At 41.7% G+C, this 20572-nt stretch overlaps 1 protein-coding gene across 2 annotated transcripts in view; it reads left to right on the top strand.

The window, feature by feature from the left end:
• Nucleotides 1–20572, top strand: part of CNTN3 (contactin 3) — a 232427-nt gene that overhangs the window by 61154 nt on the left and 150701 nt on the right. For both annotated transcript variants that reach the window (XM_019499647.2, XM_019499646.2), the window contains exon 2: nt 5387–5520. In XM_019499647.2, coding sequence (XP_019355192.2) covers nt 5466–5520 — 55 coding nt within the window. In that variant the 5' untranslated portion in view covers nt 5387–5465. The remainder of the gene's footprint in view (nt 1–5386; nt 5521–20572) is intronic.

The raw sequence follows: 20572 nt of genomic DNA, 5'->3' as shown, positions 1-20572 counted from the left end.
ACCTGGGGTCCCCCTGCAGCTGATCGCCACGCCAGGGAGGCACGGGGGAGCCCCCCAGCATGCTCCCTGGCAGACCCAGAAGTGGACCAGGAGTACTTGTAGTCCAGTTCTGGGTTCGCCACCAAGCACGTGGAGGGTTCCCCACACTCCTGTGGGACCCTCCATGCACCCCAGCATCGCAGTCGTCATGAGCCATGCCTACTACCTCAATGTATGTAGAAAAAACTTTTAAAGCTGTGTATATGTTCGAATCTCTGATTCTCCGAATCAGAATCAAATCTTCAGATTTGGATTTGGCTGAATTGAATCGGGAACAGTGATCCGAATCAACAAATTGAATCGCTGTCCCTGATTCGGGCCAAATCCAAATCCGAATTGCATAGGGCCCACTTCACACACCCCTACTGCTTGGTTAGTAGTGATCTAGAAAGTACTTTCATGACTCCACCTTTACACATTGGTAAATGACATTCTTCCATGCCTGTGACCTGATTGTCTGCCTTGTATTTGATTCACATTGGTCCACATCATACCTTTCTTGGTGTGACCTAACGTCTGAACCAGACAACAGCTCCTGATCAAGGTTGTCATCTGATATTCAGCCTGTACCCATGACTAAGACTGTGGATCTGAAATGGAAATATTTTCACGTACGTTCCCTAGAACAGAAATGTTTATTAAACTCTTCTGCCTTCTCGGAGTCGTTACTGACTCTTTTACTACCTCTATCTAGGAATAGGTCCAATTGTTATAAATATCTTTGTTTTTTTTTTCCTCCCAGTATATTAAAAACTTGTTGTTTTGATCTCAGCCAGCCCTTTTCTCTACCTTTATCAATCACCTACACTTTTTGTATCTTCTAATTTATATCACTTGCTATCTCTCCCTTCCTTTTTTTTCTTATTTTTATGTAGCATATCGTATAATAACTATATTATACACACATGTACGTGCATACACATTCCTATTAGCTGTCTTGCTTTGCTACTGAATTTGGATGAACTCTTGTGTATTCATGGCCATCTAATAAACGCTTCTTTAAAGAATTCGTAGTCTTAATTTGCATTTTTCTTTCTGAATTTTTTCTTCATAGTCCATTTTGCTAATAATTTGCTAAAGCAAAGGAAAATTAGGCTTTTTGAAGTACCAAGTGTATATGTTACTGCTTGGGCACTGTCCTTTTGTTTGCCCATATTGATTTAATTAGGTCACAATTGCTAGTCCCTAGGCAACCACCAACTTCCAATCCAGCTATTAATTCATCTTTATTCATCATAATGAGGTTCAGAATAGCTACCTTGCACCAGATGTAATGTCTCTTGGCTAAGAAAATTGTTGTCTCTAATTATAGACACTCTAAGGATGTTTACTTCTGGCTTAATGGGATGTCCAGCGTAATGCTCCCCTGTTAACACACATCTACATGTGCATTAACGCATTTTAGTTAATGTGCATTAAGTCTAGTATCTCCATTTTGAGGTACTAAAAAAATACACATTAGCCTGTCTTAATGCACATTGACTAAAAAGCCGGGGCATTTTTACACATGGTCCCGATGCGGCGCCAGATGCTTTTAATTAAGGGGCCACGCTAATTAAAGCATCTGCACGTCACATGTATCAGCAGCACAGTACGTCCCTGTGCTGAGAGAATGGTGGTTGGGCACTTTGAAGTACAGCAAATCAAACATGTTTTAGTTCAAAATGCACCACCACCATTTTCTCAGTGCAGAGATGCGCTGTGCCACTGATGCACGTGATGTGCAAGGTTGCCAGAGTGCATCAATTTACCTGCTCCTGCAGACTCAATTAATCAAGTCTGCTCTGATGCACTGGATTTCTAGTGTGGGAGAGCAGGCTACCCGCTTGTGTGTAAGTGCCCCATGGTTTTTAAGTGACATTTAATGCATATTCGCTTATTTTAATGTGAATTAACCAAATAGTAGGGCATGATTCTTTGGGTAGATGTTATATCTTGTATTAGACCAACCAAATAGTTGGAAAAATTGTTCTTTGCAAAGAAGAATTTAGCCAACTATTTATTTAGTCTAAGATATTGCATCTACCCAAATAACCTTATCTGCCTATGTCCTTTAACTAGTACAGCTACAACCAACAACTCCTAACTAAATAGCATGCTTTTTTTAGTGATGCTTTAATGCGCATTCAGAATGGCACGTTAAAGCATACGTGTAGATGCACCCACACAGTTGCTTAAGGAGTAAGTCATCATGTTTCCAGTTTAATTTGATAGTCTCTAACAGTTCTCAACTTGTACTATCACTTTCCTCCACTCCCGCCCCCAGTTGAATTAGCTCATTGATCCATATGTTTGACCTGTGGTCTTTTTAACGATATCGATAAGATACTGTTAAACATTTTAATATTCATATGAAATGTCAGCCCTCATTTCATTACCTTGGCTCTCTTCTAAGCTGTTTGTTACTAGAAATATTAACATTTTTATAGTCTTAAAATTAATCCTCCTCTTAGTTGCTTTGCTTGGATTGTGGATGCAAGTCTGTAGCTGAGGCACTCTGTATAGAATGCAGCTAGCACCGCTCCCTCACCTTGCAAGGATGTTGTAAAGATGAAATAAATGTTTGTAAAATATTAATACTTCAGTTATCAACTTTGAGTATATCCATAAAGAAACCTTAACATGTTATATTCAGATCAGTTTAAACAGTGCAGTAAATATGACATGGTAACACACTGAACAATGAGAATAAACATAGTACAGTACAATCTCTGTTATCTGGCATTTAACTAACCAGAATACTTAATTAACTAGAATTTCAGTGGTGGGATGCACATGGCACTGCACCACTTCGCTGCCTACTGCACTGCTCTGAGGATACCTGCGCAAGGTATCTGAGTGTGCGTGCCCCTCCCTGCCCCTGCTGCAGCTAGGCTGCCCTGGCGTTTGGAGTGGCTATGATGGAATTTTTATCTATATACTATTTTGTTCTTTACACAGTATGTTATACTGTAATGTATTGTACACTAATTCTTTGAAAAGTTGCACTACAAGTATGGCTCTGTCTTTCTTGAGGATAACTCTCAGATGACCAGAATTTTTAGATAACCAGCACCCCCCCATTCCCACTCGCACCGGATAACAGAGATTTTACTGTATTAATAGCTGGCCACTGAGTGACTTCTGTCCATCTAATGCAGTGAGTGAGGCCAGGGTCCTGTGGAAAAATAGTATGTCATTAAAGACTGATCATAAAGTGTATACCTAAGGCTGACTCCAGATTGAGGAAGCAGACAAACTTTGAGTTTGTTTTAACTTGGCAACCATATTGATCCTCTAACGTGTTTTCTGCAAAACATATATACATGCGGCTTCATGTTGCAAACAATCTTTCCCAGTGTGTAGATCAGAGGTTCTCAACCTTTTCAGTCAGGGCACTCCTCCACCACTTTTTTCTTTTTGTGTGTGTGGTGACACCTCTAGTTGAGAAGTACTTACCTAAGCTCTGTCAGTGTTATTGCCACCAGATAAAACTGCCCTGCACATCCGCTGCACAGCCAGACTGGGAAGGACTGTGGCACGTGTTCTTTTTGCTTTAGAGTTCTCTGATAACCCCAAAGGAGGCAGGGGAGGTGGCTTGTGCTGCATCCCTTCCCAGCCCAACCCTGCACAGCATCTCCCAGAAAGAAGTAGAAGTGTACTGCCAGCTTCTGTTTCTGGGAGATGTGTGGAGGGTGGGAGGGATGAACTTCAGCCCAAACGAGCTCACCTGCTTGCTTTAGGGTTTTTGGGCAGGACATGTGCGCTGCAGTGCTGTGCATGGGGCTGTTTTATCTGGCTGTTGCAATGCTGGCAATGGCACCTTGAAGGGGTTTTGTGGGGTCCCAATTGAGAACCCCTGGTATAGACTGTGGAGCATTAAAATATTATATGTTGGGCTGCAGGAAGCCTGTCATTTTGGCTAAGTACAGACAGTCAAAAAGTCCAAGGCTGAATCAGTTCAATCTTCGCAGTTTAGTCTAAACTGTGTGGATTGAATTAATAAACAAGTGAGCAGACATTCACTTTTGATTCCAGAAATGCAGCTAATTGCCTGCAGTGACTCAGACCAGAAGATGGGGGTGCTAGAGTACACCTCCCTGCTCGACTGGATCAGACAGCTTGGGCCAAGGCTAGCCCACCCACCCTGTGGGGGGGAGGGGGTGTTGCAGGCGAGGTGCAAAGCATCCTGGGATGATGGGGGACTATGAGTTAACTTGAATTTGGAGGGGATCTGGGACAGAAATTCAATAAACTGATTTAAACATAATCAGTTCAGTCTGATACTGCATCCATCCAGGTTTATCTTAAACTAGTTTTGGTCATTTTGAAAGTGATTTATGCACTGAACCTCCCTGTTGTATTACAGATGTGAACCGGTTTCAGATCACTTATACCGGTTTATTTGTAACTTCCGTCCCTAGGCTTCAGCTTTGGAGGCTTGTTAATTGCAGGTTTCCAAAACAGGTAATATACATGTAGACATTAACAAGCAAGCCTTTTATCCAATACCTAGCTAAACTGTGCATCTCATGCTGCTTTTCCAGGTATCCTATGCCTGAAGTAACTTGCTCAGTTATTAAATGTTGAGTTCTGCCCCAATTTCTGCTGTGCACGTTCCACGCAGAATTCATTTGTAACCTGAAAGAGAGCCCGCAATGGTACTAATTCCATTACATTAGTTAAATGTAACCCAGGCAATAAAAATGGGACAAGAGCTGTGCTTGTAACTGCACCTCGAGCACAAGCTCCTTTCACCTCTCTTGCTTCATATCTAAGTATGAATTTGAAGTAAGGAGTGGGGCAACTAAAGAAAAGGAAAGGGGTGGAAATAGTTGAGAGGAAGATGTTGGGTTATCTATTAATTTAGCAAAACCCCCAGTAGACTGGGACTGAGTGGTTCTGCTGTTTTCTTGAATCCTATTTATCTCTGTGTATATTTAGTCCCAGTAGAGCAAAAGCACATAAAGCACGTGCTTAACTTGATGCACAAGTTGTCCCATGAATCAGCGTCACTGTCACAATTGGTGCTGAAACTTGAGCTTGTGTTTTTGGGACCTTGCTGGATAGAGACCACAATGCAGCTATCAGTATTCCTATTTATTTGAACATGAGGAAAAAGAAATATATGCTTGGCGGTGTGATTTTTCTTTCTTTGGAGTCAACTCTACATTATATTGCATTTCTAATTAGAGGTTTGTACTGTTCTATTCAGGGATCAGTCGACTCACGAGCCATAGAAAAAGAGAAAATTTCCTAAGGATCTAAGCAACTGTCAATCTACTATTATTAAAACATGTTTTCATTTGGATACTGGTTTTTGGTTTTGAATTTTATGGTTATACTGTGAATATGTTATTTTTAACAGATTAAAGGTTTTGTGCGGAAGACTCAATCTGCTATTCATCTGAGGCAGAACGGGAGTTATAAACTTCTGACAACTGAAGATGGTTTTCCTGTGGATACAGTTGTTCCTGCTTTCGTTTGTTGGCTGCCTTGGAGGTAACAATATATGTTTTCTAACTTCCAAATCCGAGCTACCTCAAATCTGTGCGCGCTGTTTTGTTGTTGTGGTGGGTTTTTTTAAATGCACTGAGACAGATCATTTAGAAACTAAACCTACACTGAAAAGCTTAAAATAATAATAGCGTACTAAAATAATTTCTCTCCTTTTTTTGGTTTGTTGCATAGGCCTGTACTTTCAAAGCAAATAGAAGTCATGTGATAGAACTGCAGAGGCTTGCATTGTGGATATGCTAATTTAAAAGAAAAAATAGTGTGCAGATTAAATTCTAGCTGGGGAAATGTTTACGGTGAGTCTGTTACCCAGACTGGTTGCTTTATCTTTTGTTAAAGCTCTTGGTTTATTTCCGAATGGGTTTGTTCATAAAGGAGAAAACTGCATGCTAATTCACAACTCCTAGGCTGTTTCTTCACACTGTGGCAGGCAGTACCGCAGCTCAGTCGCGAGGTCGGGAACACCTGCTCTCTTCTTGTCCTCACCTTCTCTTCTGCTGTTTTACTAGTGACTCAGTAAGGTCATTGATAGTGGCAGAGCAGCCCCAAACTTTGCTTTGCATTTAATGTGTTGGGTGTTTGTTCTAGTTTTCAGTCTTCAAGAATATCAGGAGGAGAAAGGAACTCCCCCTCCCCTCCCCCCCTTGCTCTGTCACCCAGGATTAAATCCCTTCACCCCAATGAACCCAGGGCATTTCAAAAAGCTGACTTGGCTGAGAGTGCCCATTTGACACCTGCCCATGTTCTTCAGCCAGCTATTACCATACTTTTAATTGTTGTAGCGGTGCTCATCCCAAGGAAGGGGAGTTTAGTGGTCTGATTTATTGTGACTTCATTCAATAAAGGTCCCAGAAGGACTTGAATCTGCAATGAGAGAAAATTTTAATCTGCATTTAAATTGCAGTGTTGTGATTTTTGTGGACACTGCAAAAACCAGCCATCTCCGTGATCACCACAAAAAATGGCATTGGCTGTGATTTCCTATGGAATTAACCCTCTCCTACCCCCCTCCCAAAATGCTTACTGGAATATAAAGAAAATGCGGGAGTCATTGCATCCATAGAGCATGTGACTTGAATGATAACTCCCAAGGAGTTGAGCTAATAATGTAGACTAAATGAAGGTACCAGTCAGGAAAGTTTTGGTGCCACCTTTTAAGTAGCTATTTAATTATGCATTTTTTGCCTCTCAGCCATGAGGGACAGAGCCACTGGGGCCCATCCACTAATCAGTGATGAAAGGTGGGGCCTCTGTGAAATGCCCACAATATCGGTTATGTGCACTACAAGTAGGCTGCAAAAAATCCTTTGTCCCACCGTGATTTAAGCAGGTCCCTAATTCTGAGCAGCATTAGAGGAAAGATCTAAAATAGCAACAAGTTGTTTTCCAACAGGCATGTTTCTCCCATTTAAGAACCTACACCGGATGGCCCTTCATGTGCCCAAATGTTTGAATGTGGCTTAAAAGATGTCTCTTCTGGCTAAACCAGGCCCATAAAGAAGACCTGACATGACTGACATTTACTGAGTCAAATTATAGCTCCACCTTGCACAGCAACCTGTGTCACCATTGGCAGACGGTAGGTGCTGAAAGGGAGAATGAACTGGGCCTGACCACGGTTTTTTCCACTGTTCCTATCACTTGCAGCTTTCAGCATCCCTCTGAAAAGCAAAGTGTTAGCTTCATTAACGTTTGTCAAAGTACCGTTCATTTTTTGTTACTACATAGTGCTGCTCAAAGCAGTAAACCAATTAACTAACTGCAGGCCAAGGTCTAGATTTATGCCAGAGGGGCGCACGTACTCTCTACAAAACACTGTTACATCAGCTGGTACTCCAGTCAATGCTGGGGGTAAAGGATGCTCCAGGATTGCAGAACAGCTGTTTTGGGGTGAGGGGTGCTGGAAACAGGTAAGTGGAAGGAACTGTGTCCCAATGACTGGGGTTTAGGACACGCAAGGTTTGCTCTGCTACTCTCAACTTTGAGTTGGGGGAAACCCTTATGCCATTAGGAATTGCATGGTAAAATTGCTGGATTGTGAAATCCATGCATCTCCCTGAGAACTTAGTCTGATGCTATTGCCCTTCTATGTGATGTGCTTGGAGGATGTACACTTAAAATCACTGCTAGTGATTATCTCTGCTAGCCTGCTAATCACTGCTAATTAGCCTGCTAATCACTGCTAGCCTAACCCCAGGATAGGTTTGGGATCTGTGTTGGCACACTTCTATTGAGTTGTCTTGTGTTTCCATAATGCACCCCCCCCCCTCCCCCGCCCCTGCCCTTTCCTCCCCACGTGTTAGGAATGAGAGCCAAAGGAGGGAAAGCTAATTCCATCTTTTTCTTCCAAACCTAGTTGAAAAAGTGTAAGTTTTTAAGTCTTTAATGCGGGGCGGGGGCAGGGGACAGGAGGGAGGAAGGAAACTTGTCTGTCTACCTTAATTTTTTTTTTTAATTAAATTAAAAGAGAGAATCCATTGAACTAATCTAAATTCTATTTCCATTTTTCTTTCAGTACTTCTTCCCCACCCTAAATTTTTGCCAAAGTGAAGCTGGGGAGAAAATGGGGGTGGGGGAGTGAGGGATGAGGAGAAATCAAAACTTCCCATGACAGGAACACAATTTTCTGCTAGCTCTAGAGCTCCCCTGTTGAGCAGATGTTGTTTATGAGTGGTCCTGGAAGTTTGCTTGACGCTGGTGTTTAGAAATTAGATTTTCAGTGACTTAAAAATATGTTATATAAATGTTTCTCTTCCAGGGATTTTTTCACTTTTCACCAAAACAAGAACGGGAAACTTTTTTGAGATACTACTTTTCATTAAAAAGCTAATCTCACATTTTCAATAAAATGTTAACCTTTTGGATGTAACAATATTTGTTAACTGGCTTTCCTATAGGCATGTTATCTTTGTAGGATTTGTCTCACGCTTTTCTGTACCGGCATCTTGAAGATTCATTTTCTGGGTTGTTAGATACCAGCTCCCGATTCAAGAAGAATACCCTACCACTGGGTAAAATAATTTGCAGGGCAAAAAGGAAATGTAATTAATGTCCTGGTGAAAACATGCATTATGGAAGTGAAGTGAAGGGTTTTGCTGATGCAGTATAAATGCTCACTTGAATAGTTGAGCTATATTTTTTTTGTTTTCTGTAAATTGATATATTAGTGATCCCCTGTCCAGCAGGCTTAGAAAAGGCAGGATATTTTGACATTTAACAAGTAGAATATTCATGCTGAAGTCTGTTATAATAATTGTTTATTTTCTGTTATTTCAATGGAAAAAGCTTTACTGTAAAGTAACAAGTCAGTACCAAAATTATGTCTCAATATTTATTAGCAATCTCAGCATTGTGTCAAAGTGTTATCATTGTGCTTGAGCCACATTTTCCTAATGGATATTAATCTTGCTTCTCATTAGGATTTTTTTTAATGTAAATACAAGCAGTGTGTGAATGTCTTTGTTGCCATAAATCACACTTGCTATGTAGCAGCAACATGAATATCATTTGTGAGTGAATTTATTGTACTTGTAAGAGCAGTGCTGTGGCTAAATCCTCGCATTTTGAGGTATACCAAGCCTTCCTGTTCTCTAGTTCTTGTCTGCTTTTTTGGCTATGAGGTTTTTGGTAGTGTTTTTTGCAGGGTTTTTTTTTGTTTGTGTGTTAGTCCAAACTTTCTGAATATTAAAGTCACCTTCTGTATGGATGGTTCACTAAAAACCATCAGCTCAGTGTTCAGCAGTAGTCAAAAATGCAAATAATGTTTGGAATTAGTAAGATAGAAAGGGTAAACAAAGCAAAAAGGTGGCATCATGCTCCTTTTGTATTCTATGCATGTATGCACCATATACTTATAGTGTGCAGCTTTGGCCACAGACTTCAAAAAGGACGTCAAGGAACTAGAAAAGGTAGAGAGAAGGCAACAAGGATGATCAGAGGTATGGAGGGGCTTCCAGATGAGAGATTACATAGGCTAGGACTTTTCAGTGTAGAAAAAAATATGCTTAAGGGGACAGAGTAGAGATCTACAAAAGATTAAATAGCGCAGAAAAGGTAATTTGGGATTCATTATTTACTGTCTTTAAAATGCTAAAACAAGGGGTCAAATGAAACCACCTGGTAGTAGACTTAAAACTAACAAGCAGAAGTTTTTATTTTGCCCACACAGCAAGTAATTAACTTGTGAAACTGGTTGCCACAAGGTGTTGTGGAGGCTGGTAGCTTAACCCAGTTCACAAGGGGGTTAGCCAAATTCTTGGAGAAAAGATCCACCAGTAAGATCATGAACATGGATCAGTAATGGAACATGATATATAAGGATACAGCCTTGAAATCAGAACTTCCTAAATCTCTGGAAGGTGCTGTGGAAGAAAAGCATGATGTAGAAGATGTGGGTCACACCCTCTTCACCCTCCCCCTTGGTATCCACCCTGCCACTGAGAAGGACAGGAGGATACTGGGCTTGATGAACCTGGCCTGACCCAACGAACGGGAGTTCCTACGTTAGGTTTTTCTCCCTGTGGACACTCAGCAGGCTCCTATTATTGGATGGCATTAATCAACTGTCAGTGTGTTCCTACAATTCAGATGTGCCAATACCACTGTGCTGCCTCCATAGCATAAAGAGTTGGAAGTGAGAACTCATTATGCCAGTCCAGGTGGCTAGAGGTAATTCACAGAATAGGAATTTGGAAGTTGTACACACATTCTGGTTATGATAGGAATCTGTGTGGTTAGGTCTGCTGGCTAGCTCCGAGTCCAGGGCCAGGGTCCAGGTCAGGGTCACAGCTGAAGGAGGTGGTCAGGAGCATGGGGGAGCTGGAGTAATAGTCAGGAGAAGCCACAGTCAAGGAAGCCATGAGTCAAGCCAGGGTTGGAAAGGCAGAGTTAGGAGCCACAGATCATTCCAGGGTCTGAAGCCAGAGTCAGAAACTAGAACTGAGGCAAGGAGCAAGGCACAGGAGCCGATGGTTTCAAAAGCAAGCTGATCAGAAACCAAGCAAAGCTGCCAGAGGGCAGGGAAAGTACTGGGGTCAGGATGGACTGCCACCTCACTAGCAGATGTGTTCAAGGCAGGCTAATCATCCTGCCAGGGCATCAGCCTGCGACCTGCTGGAAGGGTCACTCATCACACTTCCTCAGAGTGTCAGCTTGCAACTCTCTATTGATCTTTTATTTGGCTTCATTCAGCATAAAGATGCAGAAGGTTATAGAGAAAACAAGCTGAAGAACTCTGCAAACAAGCACTTCACTACTTATGCACCTTGACACCTAGGGCTAGGGACAGACGTTCAAAAAGCCTGAGCCTGAATTGATTCAATCTTTGCAGGTTAGTCTAACATTAGTCTGCTACTTTACCAGCTACCTGTTGATTAGCTCCAAAGAGTCCTAAGCCACTGTCCTGTCTGCCTTTGTCCCATCTCCCACAGCACGGAGTGTAGCCAGCATGTGCTCTGCTAGCTAATGCTGAGAGGCATCTTGTTAAGGCAGAGGGGAGGGGGCCTTCAATGCTCATTAGGCCTTGTACATGTTATCATAATATAAATGATCATCTTAATGCCAAAGACTTCATATAATTGTATAAAGCCATTAGTGAGTATGATGTAGCATTTGCTTGTTAGAAAGCAGGGCTTTTCTCCCACCCCCATTCATAATTTAAGGCTAAATACTGTACAGACAAATGTCTGTGGGGAAGACCAAGACGGAATGTAGGAAATCTCCTTTCCCTTCTCCTTCTTCCTAGTCCCATGTTCCCTCTCCTTTCTACTACCCATCACTCTGAGACTTCCTGCAATGATCTCTGTTATGAGTCTTTCCTTCCTTTGCCTCTTAGCTTTGTTGCCTGCTGAATTGTTAATCCAGTACAGAGCATGCAGTGGTTGAGGGGGAGGCCACCCATGCATCATGTCCCATTTAAATGTCAGTCATTTGGGGACTGACATTTAATGTTAGTCCCTATCTGCATGCCTTGCACAGTTTACTATAAAGCAAGACCCTAGGATTACTGAGTACCCACAGCAGGGGTGCATGACCTAATGTTGATAAGCCATGTTCTTTGAGGTCAGAAGGCATAATGTAGTGAGACACAGTTGAAGATCACTCCTCCCCACCCTCCAAGCTCAGTCAAATCTTGGTTCTGATATACATCTGGTGTTTGATGTTTGGGCCCCTGCATAAGCTAGTTTTGATGTTACTTTAAATTGCCTGAAAAGCCTTGATAAGTCTTAAAAATGAATTTCGTAAAATCCACTGTGTAAAGCTACAGTTTGCATTATTTACAGCCATCTTTTAATAGGAATGCACAGCAAGAGTCAAGGAAATGATTAAACACTTTTTTTAATGTATTTTAATTATCATTAAGAGAGATCTGGAGGGGATCTGGCTGTGTTACTGGAAGAAACTATTTTAAGCATTCTCTGCCTATAAACTCGAATGACTGCAATTTTTTTCAAGATTTGTTTGCAATTTAATGTTACGTGATAGCATCAATTCTCAAGCAATGGAGATGTCTCTGATCTTGCTTTACAAACCTTGACAGTCTCTATGTTCTTACAGATAAACTCATTTCAAATTAGCTCCGTGATTGCAATATCCTATATCTTGAATTGCTTTTGGTTTATCCCGTTTGAATCTTGACAGTTTATCAAAGTAGAGTTGTACAAATGCCTGACTGAAAGAAAAGAGGTCTTGGCATTTATTCCTTTTTTTTTTTAAATATATATTCATATAAACCTTGATCACAAGTTTTTATTTTTGCAGTTTACCTGAGGGAGGGAAGAGAAGGTTGTTTCTTCCTTGAAGTGTATGTGATGCATTATGAACCGAATAAGACACATGCTTCCTTTCTGTAATAAAAACAGTCAAAGCACAGAGTTTTTTATGTACTGTGTGGACTGATTGTGTTCAAAAGAATGATTGTGTTCAAAAGAAAGAAAAAACCTTTGAAGGAACAGCTACGTAAACGAAATAAGCCATGCTGAGGAAGAGGCAAGAAAGCAACGTAGGCCCAGAGGATGGGTTGCTTGTTTGAGTGACAGACCTGGGTTCATTTCCTGGGTCTGCAACAGACTTCCTGTATGATTTTGAGTAAGTTGCAGTGATCTTGAGTAAGTTGCATAGCCTTTCAGTATCATACTTCCTTATCTGTCTAACCAGGGTAATGAATGACCCAGCCATACCTCGCAGGAGGGTTGTGAGGATAAATATATTAAGAGTTGTGATGTGCTCAAACCCCCCCCCCCCAAAAAAAAACCAAATAAACAAACAAACAAAAAAACAAAAAAAAAGCCTCCCATTGATTCAGTTAGGGTCAGGTTTTTATCCCAGCTGGCCTCAAAATATTAAATCATGCTTTCCGCCATTGTTGACCTGGAACAACCTTTGAATTGTGAAGATGGAATTAAGTTTGTCTCATTTATAGTCCCTTGAGTTACTCATTGCTTTTTCATGAGGATTATTTTGAGCTAGAATTTTCAGGTCTTTCCATCAGTCTTGATTTTCAGTACCTGTAATACAAACTTGTCTTTGTCACCTTCAGTGTTGCCAAAGTATTTCTTAGTAACTGAGTGCATTGGAAATTATCATGGCTCAGTGGAATCAAGCATTATGTTATTCTAGGCAAGAATGATTCACTATCAGTACAAGCTTTATACATCGTTAAATTTTTTTGTCACCATACTTTTCGGATGTTCCATTTATTTACCTATTAACCTTCCATTCTGCTCTCTGAAGTGCTGCAAAATGTTGGCTGGATAGGATTCGATAGCCTTTAGTTTAATAGCAAAGAAAAATAGCCACCAGCACAGTTGTTAAATATAACAAATGGAAAACAACCTGAATACTGAGTCCGTATGCTACTGTAATAAAGCACAGTAAGTGCATAGTATTGCATGTTGAAGAGAAACCTGTGCAACGTGAGGTAAACTATTGTAATGACTGTACTGTCTTGAATAATTAAAGAAAGAAATGTGTTTAAAAGAATTCAACGTGCCACGGCATGGGCCAGGATACTGCTTAGCTCACCTGCTCTAGAGGCTTATTTCTGCCTTCCCAGTTGTTGGTTAGGGCACATATACACCTTGTGATTTTCTTTTTTGCTTCCAAATGCTAAAATATGTTAATAGAGATTCACCATTGACCACATTTCTCCAAAGCACTGATACGTTTCTGTCCATAGCACTAAACACCAATCTGTCAAAATGAACAATACGAGGAATATGATTCCATTTGAGTACACAATTAGACCGGTAGTCTACTTAGGCCAGGATCTTGTCTTCTATAATGAGCTATTACAGAATAACCCCACGAGTTGATTTCAGAATCATTTATATTAATTTAAATAAAGTGAATGCAGTCTTGAATGTGAAACCGAATGTTCTCATTATTCATAAAAACGTCTAACCCTTTCTAAAATCCTGTTTAACATTTGGCCTCAGCAGTAACCCCTGCAACTCACTGTGGCATGGTAATTGTGATAGGTAAAGACTATCTTTTTTTATTAATATTATATTTTGTTAGCTTTCATTTTCAAAGACAGCTGTCCTCTTATCGTCTAAGGTTTGTTTCCTCCCCTGTCCTCAAGCACAGGAATCACACCCTTGGTGTTCTTATTGACTTAAAAATGGATTTCTGATCATAGCTGACATCATCTTAATGTCCAAAATGTAAATCTAAAATGTATCATAAGAACAGATTTCCTCAGCTTGCTTTTCATATTTTTGTGGCGTCTGTAGTAAAGGGTGGTGACCTTGTACAAATTGCAGACATTCACATCATCCCTTCTGCAAAGAATCTTTGTACTGTAATTCTGTAGTAAAGCTTTTTGCAGTGCTAAGGGCACAATATAAAATGAAGTGATTGATCATGGGAACTTGGCAAACAATCCCATAGGAGTCCTGCACTTTGTTTCTAGCAGTACTGTATTACCCTTGGAAATGCCTACATATCTGTTTTTGTTAAGAGACAGACTTTATACATGCTGCAGAGCCGACTGAAGTGTACCTAAATGAAGTGCTAATATCACATAGCAACGCATGATATTTCCCTGCAAAAGATCTTCTTACCAAACCAAATCCTTATGTTACATTCTGCAGAAACTATGACGGCCGTGGTATGTTGTCAAGAAGCATGTGGCTCTATCAGTTGACAGCACAGCAGTGCGAGCTTTGCCATAACCTGTCATTTTCATGAATGTGTTCATTTGCCAACAAATTAATATGGTGATTGGAGGCTAATGAGTTTGCTTTTCCTTCTAACAGTATTCCAAAACCTTGAATGATGAGAGGGCTGCTGGCATCTCCTCACATAAAGGTAGCAATCTCTGTGTGAGAGCGAAGGAAGGGAACCTTTTTTTCTAAAGAGACATTAGCAGAATGTGCCAAGCTCTGGGGCTTGGCAAGACAACAGATCTGATAGTGTTGTTGGTATCATTAATGACAAGAAGTTGCATCCTGGAATTGAGGAAATTCATCATTTGGAAAGAGATCAGTGAAGCAGCAAGACAAGTGGCTGTGCCAAGATTTTCCTTGATCATGGCATATATGATTCTGCAGAGGAAGCAAGCTCCATAGTTACCCCCACCCACTGGAGAGCCTGTAAGGTGCCAGTAGGCAAGTAGGCTCTGCTGCATCAGCAGCCAGTGCTTTGGGGCTGCCACATACACAGGAAGCATTGAGGCTCTGCAAGAGCCTAAAAGTACACTTTGAATTTCCCCTGCAGTGACTACATATGCATATATGCCTGAACTGAATGGGACTGAACTTCTGGGCTAGGGACAGACATTCAAAAAGCCTGAGCCTCAATTGATTCAATCTTTGCAGGTTAGGCTAACTTGGCTCTGCTGAATCAGTTTGTAACTGCACAGATATCCCAGAAATGTAGACACCTGCCTGTAATGGCTCAGGCTAGAAGTCAGGGGTTGCTAGAGCACTCCTCCCCTCTCTTCCACAGTGCTGAGCTGAGGGGGGCATAGCCAGGCCCTGGCAGGATACTCTGGTTAGGGAGGGGTTCTGCCGCCGCTTCTGACCAGCTCAGTAGGGAACTGGTAACAGTGTTTATCACCCCTAACTCCGTGTTTATCAGCCCATTAAGAAAACAAAATGGGGACATTACCAGCTACATGTTGACTCTGCCTTTGTCCCGTCTGCCACAGCAGGGACCGTAGCCAGCATGTGGTCTGCTAGCGAATGCTGAGAGGTGTCTGTGTAATGCAGAAGGGATGGAGAGAGCGGGGTGAGGGAAGAGAGGAGGAATCCAAGCAGAGATCTGCAGTCTCTGCTGAGCTCCAGCCAGGGAGCAGAGGGGAGGGGCCAGCTCTGCTGTGGAGCAGAGAGCCCCACCCAGCCCAGAGAGCATGCCAGGAAACTCTGGTTTAACTTAAACCAGGAAGGGGTCTAGGACAGACATTGCATAAACCGATTTGACCCAAATCGGTTAGGCCTGATAATACATTCAACCAGGTTTATTTCAAACCAGTTCCAGCCATTTTTAATTGGTTTATGTGCACTGAACATCTATTCTGTTACAGGTTTAAACCAGTTTCTGATCACTTAAACTGGTTTATGTCTAATGTCTGTCCCAAGCCCTGTGGTCTTGCATGTCACCTACATCGTGGACTGAAGCGCACTCCCTTTTGTTGGGGGGAATTTGTTCAGTACCTCATCCTATTGGACCCTTGCTGTTCTAGCATGGATGTAAAGGGAGTGAGAGGGGTGGATGAAGGGAGTCCACTTACCACTGAACAGAGGTCTACACTAAAGTAAATGTTGGGGTTGGTTTGTTTATTTGCAGTGGAGGGAGGTAGTTAAAGATGTAGCTAATGCTTGTTAAGAATCCCACTGTTATGCTGGCAGTTGATGGGGCAAGTGGTATTTCAACCCGCATTACCTGTCAGAGCCAAGCTCTGCTTTCATAGAAAGAGATGCATAAAGCTTAGATGCTCATTCTATTTCCTTCGAGCAAGATACCAGAATGATGTCTTGTCTTGGGTCTGCTGCTTCGCTTGTGAAATCATGGTTGCTGCAGCTAGTGAGGTGAATCCCATGCTGCATTCCTGAGGAAAAGCCATCCCTAAATATTACCTAAAAAAGGATGTCCAGGTAGCACTTCCTGAGAACATAATACAAAGGAAATGTGGGATTTTAAAAAATAGATCTCTCCCCAACTTCTCTAGGGCACCCTAAACAATCCAGTAATTTGACTTCTGAATAAATGGCCTCATATAAAATAAGTGCTGTATTGGCCAGGATAGGGAATTACACTAGAGCTACAAGTATGGATTCCTGCTGTGACTTAGAGGAAGGAGCTCTAACTTTTGCAGCAGGCACAGGGACTGACCAGTGTTTTTCACTGCCACAAAATCAGTACTGACTCCAAGTGGAGAGTGCTACCTAGTTCAGAACCAACATGGTGAAAAAATATATCTCCATAACTCAGGCAACAAAATGTATGTTATGACAGGGGTTGGCAACGCTTTTGGGCAGAGTGCCCCAAACACCTGCTACCTCAACTTATAAGATGCTGCAGGTGTTTTTCGCACCCCAGGGGTGGGTGGCAGGGGAGTCACAAGGGGTCTGATCTTTGTTGTGGCAGTGGAATCCTGGCCCCTTACCCAAAGTGCACATGCTAAGCAAAATGCCTTTGTATGTCGCACTCTGGCATGCATGTCAGGGGTTGTCTACCCTTGGGCTAGGATAAAGTTGCATGTTTTATCTCCTCTCATGGTGTGTGAGGATGAATTTGTTCTATTTACCAGTTTTCTTGCCATTTATTACTTGCATAATACCCACAATGCAGTTGATTTTCTTATGCAATGCACAGAGGTCAAATCCCTACCCAGAAGACCTTGTGGTTTAATTTTACATGTGGTCAAATATTTACATGTGGTCAAAATTCTGCAACTAGGCACAGCTTTTTTTTTTTTTTTTTTTTGTTCCTTTATTACTTCTTAAAAACTAAGGAACCTTAGTTACTAGCAAGTGGGAATTGTAAGATCTAGTGCGCTCCATGAGATCTCTAATAAAAACTAGACTTCCTTATGCACCCTCATGAACAGTGTACACACATGGTAGGCTGGTTTTTGTATTGTGTTGTGTGTGAATTTCATCTCTCACTTACTGGCAATACAAAAACACCTATATGCTTGAGCACATCCCTGTGCTAGTTCAGAACAGCTGTCAGAATTGGGTGCCACATCCCCGCCATGCCCCATTCTTCCTTGGAGTTTTTGTACTATGAGAAGTAAAGGTGGATTCTCTATAAGGGGATGGGTATAGACATTTGTACTTCTTCCTTTCCCATTAGACCCACATTTTGTCTTTCAGGAGGGCTGCATAGTTCCTCTTACTGATTCTACTCTGAATTCAGAAGAAGGTGATGATACCAGATTAGAATCAAAGCAAACTGGGGAGGGAAAAAGAATACTTTTCCCACTTTCTAGGAACTTTTGAGCAAAAGACTTTGGTTGAATCATTACATATATAACTTCCACGTCAGATATTCAGACAGGCAAGTATCACCCAAATGACAGTTTTCAGAAAGCTATAAATATGTGATATAATGAAAACTGTTTTGTAACCTTGACAATGTGGCTGGTACTGGCAGTCATTCTAATACAGATTGCTTGAAAAGACTTGACTTGTATACTACTACAAAAGAGCATGAACCATAAAATGAGAAATCATGCTAAAGCATTGCAAAGATATAGATGAAAAGAAGGGTTTATAGGGATGATTGATGCAATCTTTTCAGTAAAGTTCACGAGTCATGATACCTTTATTGGTTTTTACCTTCTGACACATGAGCATGGCATAGTAATTGAAAGGCAGCTGGTAGATTTTTTCCCCCCTCCCTTTTACGAGTAAATAAGTTTATTGATTGATTTCTATTCTCACTACCCGCCCCCCTCACAAACACACCGCATTGTGTCTGCTATTAAATTTTTTCTAGAGAAGAGTAGAGAATAATCACATAACTTGTAGCCTCCTACAGATGTTGCTATTAACCCAGTTGCCCAGGACAGTGTTAATAATTATCTTCAAAAGACAAGCACACCATGGAGGGAGAGCTTACCTTGCTGACAAGATTAAATGCACAAGCAAGGTGTTGTAGCAGAGAAATTATATTTCTTTCAGTATATCTGTTACTGTCCTGGATAAACTTCCCCAGCAGACTTCTGTAGTGGAGCCAAACCTTGGGCTAGGGACAGAAGTTACACCTACATGGGTTTAAGTGATCAGAAATTGGTTTCAGTTTGTAACAGAACAGATGTTCAGTGCACATAAACCAGTTTCAAAATGGATGAAACTGGTTTGAGATAAACCTGGTTGAATGTAGTATCAGACTTCACTGATTTGGGTCAAACCAGTTTATGAAACTTCTGTCCCAGACCTCTTTCTGGTTCAAGTTAAATCACAGTCCCCAGCATGCTTTGCAGCCCTGGGCTGGGCTGTGCTGTCTGCTCCAGAGAACAGGACTGGCTCCACCCTTCTGCTCCCTAGCTGGATCAGTGAAGGCTGGCTGACGAGGGGTGGGGGCAAGCCTGGCTGGGGATGCATCCCAGTCTGCAGGGGGAGGCTACCCAGCAAAACTTAGCTGCGATCCAGGGCCAGGGAGGGCGGTTAAACACCCCTTCCTCTGCTCAAATTTACTGCTGGCTGCGAGTGGACTACAAATCCCAGAAGCACCTAGAAGCAAGAAGAGGAAGCCATGAGCAACCCTGCAGAGTCCTACTGCTGTAATCCTGGACTGCAAATCCACAGACCTTGGGGGCAGAAGGAAGAGGAAGTGAACACAGAGCCAGAGAGGCATGCTCTAGTGCCTCCCCTGCCCCCAGCTTCTGGCCTGGGCCACTGCAGGCATGTGACTGCATTTACTGAATCAAATGTAAATGTGTGTTCACGTCTGTTTCAATTTTAATCTGTGCAGCTTAGACTAACCTGCAAAGACTGAATCAATTCAGCCTTGGGCCTGTTGACCATCTGTACCTAGCCTGGGAGGCCCAACATGCTCTTAGCTTGCTAGGACTCGGTAGAGCATAGATACTACCTTTCTAGGTCTGGATCTCCAGAAAACCATGAGGGTTGTCCAAGCCATGGAATTAGCATTATTTTTCCCAAGCCTCTTAGTAGGTCTTGCGTATTTTCAGATTGCCACCACTGTGTGATACTCGTTGTCCTTACACAGTGGTTAACAGTCCTTAACTACCATTCCTTAGGAGAAGTTATAGAGGGGCCAGCACCGTCACTTTAACCAGAGAGGTATGATAAAAAGAGAGTTCATTAAATCAAACTGACATTCATAACTTCACTGTGTCAGAGAATGCACATGGGATTCTTTCCTTTTTTCCCCTCTGCCATCCCTTCCCTAATAACAAAACTTGTTCCTCTCTCAGGATTATTATTTTTGTTTGGGAGGGGAAAAAAAGTAACCTCTGAGGATCCCAGGACTATTTTTCATTGTCATTGTAAAAATTGTTGAGGGCTTCCATTAGAATTGATCTGCCAGTGGCTGATCTTTTATTTGTTTCTTTTACCTTAGAATCTTGTAACGCTTGTAGTTCCCTACAAAGGCAGCTATTTCTGGTAGCCTCTGGGTACTCAAAATTATTTTAGGATTGAATTTTGGGCTTTGTTCTGAAATGTTATATACCTTTTATTTTAAAATGGGGTCCTAGAACTAGACTACCTTTGTTTGTTTGTTTTTCAAAGGCCACATTCAAAAAGTAGAGCTTATCTTCGATCTGTACCGCACGTGCCATGACAGCTTAGTTTGTGTTGAATGTCATGACTTGCTGGGTGTCAGAAAGCTTGGCACTCAAGGCATGGGCAGATTACGTCTATGAAAGAAAAAAATTATAGGGATGGATAGAAAAGGTTGAAGCTTTTTTTTTGTAATTTCAAAAGCTATCTTTTCAGGCAGATATTATTCTTTAGCAAGAAACGTGACTTTTTTTAGGGTATTATGACCATATGCCTGAGGTATCATTTCAGTGTTGAGGAGCAATCCAGGGCTAATATTTGAGCAACTGGGACCACTTTGG

The sequence above is a fragment of the Alligator mississippiensis genome, chromosome 12 (genome assembly GCF_030867095.1).
Source record: "Alligator mississippiensis isolate rAllMis1 chromosome 12, rAllMis1, whole genome shotgun sequence".
NCBI classification, from domain to species: Eukaryota; Metazoa; Chordata; order Crocodylia; family Alligatoridae; genus Alligator; species Alligator mississippiensis.
Note: the sequence above shows the minus strand (reverse complement) of the source record. Positions and strands in the feature narration are given on the sequence as shown.